Here is a 7,207-nt window from a genome sequence, read left to right as displayed (position 1 = left end):
GGGGCAGGCGGAAATCGAACTCATGCGGAAGTGGCTTTAGCTTCTCAGTGCAGTGCTTTAACCCGCTGCGCCACCAGGCAGGGACTGCTTTCGTATTTTAGGGAGAGACACGCTTCACTAATCCCCGAGTTTTAAATTGGCATAAGCAAATCCTGGAGTACCATCCAGCACTGTATGTGTGTGCTGTTCAGCTCTGGCCAGAAGCATCTCCAGGGACTCTTCTGGAAAGTAAAGGGCCTGTAGTGTTCCCCTCCCGAGTGCCGTACAGGCCGCGGTGTTAGAACGAGCCCTCCCTGTGTAGTGATGGCTTCCTTAGGATCTGGCGTCGGGTTCAGTTACTGCTCGGTCCTTTCCTCTCAGCAGAGTTCAGAGCATAGCTGTCTTTAGATACGTGCTCCCTAAGGACTTGTCTCTTGGTGTTCCCAGGTCTTTGTCTGATGTTGCTGAGAAACACAACGAAAAGAACAAAGAAGGTACTTCCTTTTTTTTTTTTTTTAATCAAATTCAAAGTCATTGGAAATGACGGATGAAAAGATGCAACAACTGTGGGCAACTTTGAAAAATATACATGTGGACAAATGTACCTCAGGCCAGGGTCTTTGTGTTTCAGGGTCATTGTTACCTGAAGGTCAGGCTAGCCTACTGCGACTCTCCGGGGACCTCCTGCCCTGTGAGGGCCGGGCTGCCGCTTCAGCCCCAGACCACTCGGTAGCCGTGTCCTCAGGCCGTGAGCTGGCCGGCCGTGGAGTGACTCCACCATCTTGTCCACCTAGCGCCTTGGCCTTGCCCACGCTGGTCCCCTGCCTGACATGCCTTTTCTTTCCTCGCCCCCAGCTCCTTCAGCAAATCTGTCTTCATTCTTAGATGCCGCGTAAGGGCCTTCTGCTCCCTTCTCTTCACACCCGCCTCAGCTCTCCCAAATCAGAACTAATCCCTCCTGTCACAGCCAGCCCTGCCCCAACTTGCCTTAGCTGTTCGCACGCTGAGTGGTAACCGGTGGGCCGTCTGTCCCTGCCCGGGTGTCAGTGGCTGTCGTGCGGCTGGACACCGCCTGCCCCGCAGAGGGCCGCTCATACATGCCGTGCGGACGTGCCGCTCTGCCGGCGGGAGGCCGGACATGTCTGTAGCGCGCACCGTGGCGGCCGCTGTGCGTTGGGCGAAAGGTGACTTCTGAGACGTCCAGCTCCAGGGTCTGAGTGCTCTCGCCAGGACGCGTTCACCTCTTCCGATGTCAGTTGGAGCTGGCTGGGGTACGGCTGTGAGCTGCTGGGAGCGTGTGTGGGATCCGATGGACATGAATCCTGGGAGGATTCGTGCCTCTAGGAATGGGCACACCCAGCGCCTCACTTAGGGATTTATTGTGAGAACTTTAAGTTTTACTCTTAGCGAACTTCAACTACAGTACACAGTGTTTGCTCTGAGTTCAGATCACCACGTTTCCCCCGAGATCCTCTGATCTTCCTCATCCTGTCCCTGGACAGCTATTTCCCTTTGACCAACCTCCCCTCCCGCCCACCCCGCCTCAGGCAACCACTTTTCTGCTGTTTCTGTCTGTCGTGTGGACGCTGCTCGGGTCTGCAGGCCCTTCGACCTGTCCCCCGCCCCAGGAGCCTCAGAATAACTGAGCGCCTTCCGTGGGCAAGGACCGTTGCCTGGTGCTCTCTGCACCCTGCTCTCCGGTGTCTCCTGTATTCCCGCCCCATGTTTGATGCGATTTTGAGAAGTCGTGGCTAAAGTCAAAGAACCTAGAGACCTGTCAGGGTTTCCCGCGTCCTCGTGGCTCTCTTGGGAGCTGCCTCTCCCGAAACTGTCATTGTGGCCAGCAGGCTTCCTTGGATTAAGGAGTAATTACACTGCTCAGCTGAAAAGGTTCTTCCAGTCACCGCCCTCCTGTCAGGCGGCCTTTCTTTAACTCCCTGTAACCTGTAATCCCATCTACTGCGTTATCTGTTGTCTCTTATTTTTCCCTCCATGTCCTTCCTGTCTCCCTATATGAAGAGGAAGGAGTGGGTTTTTCTCGTTGACGCCATTTGACTCTCTGTTCCTTCTGTCCTCAGCGTCTTGAACACACACACACATACACCTCGACTGTCCCCTGCAGCCACTTTCTTGCCAACACCCAGTTCCTTGGTTTGGGTCCGGGGTAGGAGCTGAGGAGGCTGAGAGTGCAGATTCGGCCACTGCAGTGTCACTCCCCATGTCATTCTGGCCGTAACTCCTGTGGCCTCACGCAGGAAGCACCGTCCCGGGCCAGGCACCGTCCCGGGCATCGGGTTGGGAGGGGCAGACCTGCTTGAACAGTGACGGACAAAATGTGACCTCTCTCCTCAAGGAGGCCATCACGTCTTAGAGGCGCATTCACATAAAAAGCTGGTTCAGAGTATAACCCGGGCGTGGCACAGCGTGGTCATGGCTGAGGGGGCGTGGCGGCGTGCTGGCGCGGAGGCGGTGCCCATCCCAGCCGCCCAGGCCTCATCTACAAAAGCTTAATCATGTCAGTGAGTGAAGGCTCAGCCGAGCAGTGTGTGTTCTCGGGTACATATTACGTGTTATTATGTGACTGACTTGGTTAATAATAATGGATTTCATCTTTCAGATAAGCCATGGTTTGATTTCAGAAAATGGTACCAAGTGATGAAAAAATCTGTTGACGAAAAACAACACGAACGGGAGGAAGCCAGAGCAAAGTACGTCGCCTCTCTGATCTACATTCACCTGTCTTTGCTCTCAGCCTGCTCCTTTACCTTGGACAGCTGCAGTTTCCTCAGCACAGACTCGTCGACAGCCGGGGCGTTCTCCCTGGAAGTACTAGCCCCAAAGCCTGACTGACTCTGCTTCTGTACGCGACTGCTCACCACCTCGGGTTCCTCTCGAGTCTCTCCCGTTCCCGGCTGTCCTGCGTCTGCTCAGGGTCGGCCCGCGGCCCTGCTGGGCGTGGCGGGTGGCGTCTGCAGCGCCCGTCCTGCCGCAGCGCGGCACCCTTTCTCAAAGCTGGTCCTGGTGTGCTGTGCAAAACGACACCGATCCCAAAGATCAGCCTGTGACTTGGTGATTGGGATGTCCTCCCAAGATAAATAGCCCTACGAAAACCAAATCAAAGGCAAACAAAGTATAGTTAACTCAGTCGTCCCCACCTGCACTGTCCCTCCGCAAGGCCGCCGGTAGAGAGGACAGGCGTAGCTTCCGGGACACCGGGGCTGACACCAGGTCGCGTGAGACTAGCTGTGTGGCCGCACGGGTGACTTCGCCTCTTAGCCTCAGCACCCCCAAATTCAGTTCACTCATGAGCGTTCAGACACCACCTACATAGTGAGCAGAGAGCATTTCCATCGATCTCTGCTTAGAAGAGTTTCATATCCTAGAATTTTGCGTCTATGAGACCCTGAAGAAAAAGTTAATTTATTTTATGTAAATTTACAGTCATACTCATTTGATTGTGTAATTTTATATCCTTTGAGAAAAATCAAGGTTCCTCAAATTAATTAAAGTGATAGTTTGTTCAACATCAGTTTTCTCACCATAAAATAGGGGTAATAACACGTATCTATATATTCAAAGTGAACTTCTGTATCACAGGTAGAACTAGATTATTTTTCCTCTAAATTTAAGAGAACTTTTTTTTAACACTTTTCTTTAAAGATTTATTGACTTATGCATACAGAACTGGGGTGCAGGCCAAAGGTGCAGAGGTGGTGAGAGGACTCACTGGAGACAGAGTGGGGAACGGAACAGGCAGATCAGCGAGGTACGCTGCTGAGGGGAGCCGCGGGCGAGACAGGCGATGTCTGCCGCATCCTGTGGGTCACCTCCGGGCCGGGGAATGAGCTTGCGTGGAAGCAGCTGCGGCCAGCTAGCAGTGCTGCGTCCTGACCCATTGCGCCACCAGAGAGGGCCCAATTTAAGAGAACTTTTAAATAGAGAACAGATTTGCAGAGTGACTGAAGGGGGAGAAGCATGACACCATGGCCCGCCACTCGGGTTTGAGCCACAACGGCCAGAAGAGGGACCCGCTCTGACAGCCCAGGCCTGGACTCTGCCTTCCCCTGTCCAAGAGGGACCGTCACTTCAGTCAGGGGCCTCACTGGGCTTAGGAGTGGTGTCAAGCAGAAGTTGGTTCTGTTGCCGTAGGTTGTCTGAGAATCATCGGGCCTCCCCGTGTGGTGCCGGCCAGGGTCATCCTGACGGGGAGCAATAGGCCAGCAGTCAGACACTCAGGTGCCTCAGAGATGACTAATCGTTCATTAGCTGACCCAGGCGCCAGCTGCCACCTTCAACACAGCTAGCAGAGCCCACGTTCACGCTGTAGTGCTACATCAGCTGACGGCGGAGACTGACTTTCAGCTGCCTCGGGAGCATGTAGTCACTAAAGAAAATGTCTGATTTCAAAACACCCGGCCCCAGGGAGGAGACTGTCCAGGGATCCATGACCAAGTTCCTGCTTCATAGTGTGCTTTTCAGCAGTGAATAAATGGCTGCTGGCAAGTGCTTAAGCACCAAGCTCCTGTGACAGCAGAGTTGTCTCTACCCCACCCCCGCTGGGAGAGCAGCTCCAGACCACGTTGCTAGATGAAGTCGTTGAAGCGCTTCCTGTAACTGGGCAAGGCCCCTGAGCACGAGGCTTTGAAAAACTAGTAAACACTGCCTGAAAACTGCAACAGCCCGCAAGACTCCACTTCCTGTCGTCCCGGGTGATGCTAAGGAGAACGTGGAGGAATCATTTAGAGCATGTGCAGGAAATCGCGGTGCCCTTTTGCATTAGGTAAAAAGTTTGGTGAGAGAATACCAAAAGCATGGCCAATGAAGAAAAAAATAAACTTCATCAGAGTTTCTGCCCTTCGTAAGCTGCTTTGAAGAAGAGGCCACAGACTCGGAGAAAATCTGTGCGTCATATTTCTGATAAAAGGTTCCCTCCGAGGATGTAGAAAGAGCTCTCGTGCAATCAGATGCACTGGCCCGAGCCTTGAAAGGCCGCCTCGCCCGAGACAGACGAGCCCGGCTCGCGGGCAGCTGGTGGGAGGCGCGAAGCGGCCCGGCCTCCACGCCAGGCCAGGCTGAAGCAGACGGGCGCAGCCTGGCAGCCTCTCCCCAGCATGAGCACGTGCTTACTCTGCAGCCAGCACTTTCCAGCACTTTCCAGCACTTTCCAGCACTTCCCACTGCCGCGCACCTGAGACGAGACAGCGCGTTCACGTCTGTGAACAGTCAAGTGCTGAGTGATTTAGCCACATCTTTTTGAAACCCTTGAAAAGCCATCAATTCTGAAATGGTTGAAATGGCCACGTGTTTACCTTTGATGTGCATTAAAAGAGAAGGGTGAAAAATTACCAATCATGCTTTAAAAAAAATTTGTATTTCTGCCTTTCTGTTCACCAACTACTTTTGCAGAAAGTTTCCCACTCTGCTTGGCGTCTCCTAGCGGGCGCTTTGTCCCGCGGCCACCCGGGGTCCCCACGCCCACCGCCTGGCCTTCCTCGGCCAGGGTCAGCTGAGTCAGCGCAGGGCCTGTTACGGCTGCATCGCCCTGAACCCAGCCGTTTCTTCTCTTCCTGACAGACACAGGGTTCCTTTCCGGGCATCAGGCGGCAGAAGGCTGGCGCTCGCTCACTTTGTGTGACTGCAGTGAGATCCTCAGCGAGAGGGCGGCCGGGCAAGGCAAGGAGGAAGAGTTGTTTCTTACGTGGTTTCGCTATATGAGAACAGACAGCAAAGGAATTTTCTGGCCAGGGAAGCCACGTCTGTGTTTTTTACAATGAACAGCTTCTCCGGGAGCTGATGGCGCCGGAGACTCCGGGCCACCTCGCTCCTACCTTCAGGCCCCTCGCTGGCTTCCCGGCCGGAGCCGCGTGGAGCCGCGCACTTGGGGCCGAGGCCTGCGCCACCCACGAGGGGCGTCGCTGACGTCAGCGCCCCTCGTCTCCCTTCCGCCTCAGCGACTTCTCTGCCTCACGCAGGTACCTGTGGAAGAGCGAGAAGCCCCTCTACTACTCGGCCATCGACAAGTCCGTCGTGTACAAACGGAGAGGTGAGTCGCGTTTTCACTCGCTGAGGACAGCTAGCACAGAGCTGTGGTGTGAGAGTGAGTGCGTGTGTCACTCGTCACCGCGGCGGCCGCTGTCCCGGGCACAGCCCAAGCTCCCACCGCTGTCTGGGAGCCGCCGGTGCTCGGCGCACCCGGGCCCGTCTGCATGCTGCCTCTCTGATGTCCACAGCTCCGTTTGGAAAGTTCCCTCTAGGTTACCGTGTTCCTTCTTTGTAAAAAAGCTGGTAAAATACTCAAAACACCAAATCCACCACTTTAAGCCTTCCTGCGGCTCTGCCCGATGCCGCCCTCGCTGCTGCCAGGGCCGCCCTGAGGAGCCAGCCTCGGCGCCGGGCTCGCCTCCTGGCTTGAGGTTAGTTTTTATCTTGTTCCCTCCCTTTTCCTCTACTTCCAGAAATGGTGGTGAATCTCCAGAAACAGTTTAGCACACTGGCCGATTCAGCACCAGCTGGTGAAAAACAAAGCCCTTCGAGTTTTCAGTTCAACTGGCGTGGAGAAGAGCCTGGCAAAGTCTGTTTCCACGGACACAGCCTCCAGGGAGTCCTGAAGCAGAAAGGCCAGTCGCTGACGACCAAGAATCCGCTGTACTGGCTTAGCACACAGAAGTTCTGTAAAAGGTGTGTGCCGCCTCTCGGCCTGAATAGCAGGAGCTGCTGGTTTTGAAAAGTCGCATATACTTTAAAGGGTTTCTCCTTAAACCTCGACCAGGCCACTGGCTGGAATCAGGTAGCGCACTGATAATCCAAAGAAACAGAATTGGACATGAGTTTTGTTTAAGAGTCTCAGAGATGGGCGTGTGGAGGGACCTTATCGTGATAATCATGTCACAGTATTTGCACGTTCAGTCACCCCATGGTGCTCCTAAAACTTGTTATGTGTCAGACCTACCGCAGCGAAGCTGGGAGAGAGCTGTAGGTCACAAAGACTTGGCCAGAGGGACGTTGTGTTCTTTCTGCCCTGTATGACCGTGTGAAGAAAAAAATCCACAAAAAACCAATAGTAATTCCCTGATGTCCAAACATGCAGTGTATAGACTTTCTCGGTTGTCATCTCATTTGCCAAGTGACTTAGAATCTTCCTAAGGTCATACAGTGCAAATGGTGGTGCCGCCCCCAGAGTTTTAGTGCCCCGCCCCGCTTCTTTCCATACCCCCCACCCCCGCTTCTC

General features: G+C 54.3%; 1 protein-coding gene across 1 annotated transcript in view; it reads left to right on the top strand.

Annotated features, from left to right (window-relative positions):
* Positions 1–7,207, top strand: part of TAF1B (TATA box binding protein (TBP)-associated factor, RNA polymerase I, B, 63kDa) — a 78,850-nt gene that overhangs the window by 70,545 nt on the left and 1,098 nt on the right. Inside the window, exons 12-15 of the mRNA XM_004686077.2 lie at positions 427–473; positions 2,597–2,687; positions 5,952–6,022; positions 6,435–6,657. Coding sequence (XP_004686134.2) covers positions 427–473; positions 2,597–2,687; positions 5,952–6,022; positions 6,435–6,657 — 432 coding nt within the window. The remainder of the gene's footprint in view (positions 1–426; positions 474–2,596; positions 2,688–5,951; positions 6,023–6,434; positions 6,658–7,207) is intronic.

This window comes from Condylura cristata, unplaced genomic scaffold (assembly GCF_000260355.1).
Source record: "Condylura cristata isolate star-nosed mole 26May11 unplaced genomic scaffold, ConCri1.0 scaffold00020, whole genome shotgun sequence".
In the NCBI taxonomy this organism is placed as follows: domain Eukaryota; kingdom Metazoa; phylum Chordata; class Mammalia; order Eulipotyphla; family Talpidae; genus Condylura; species Condylura cristata.
Note: the sequence above shows the minus strand (reverse complement) of the source record. Positions and strands in the feature narration are given on the sequence as shown.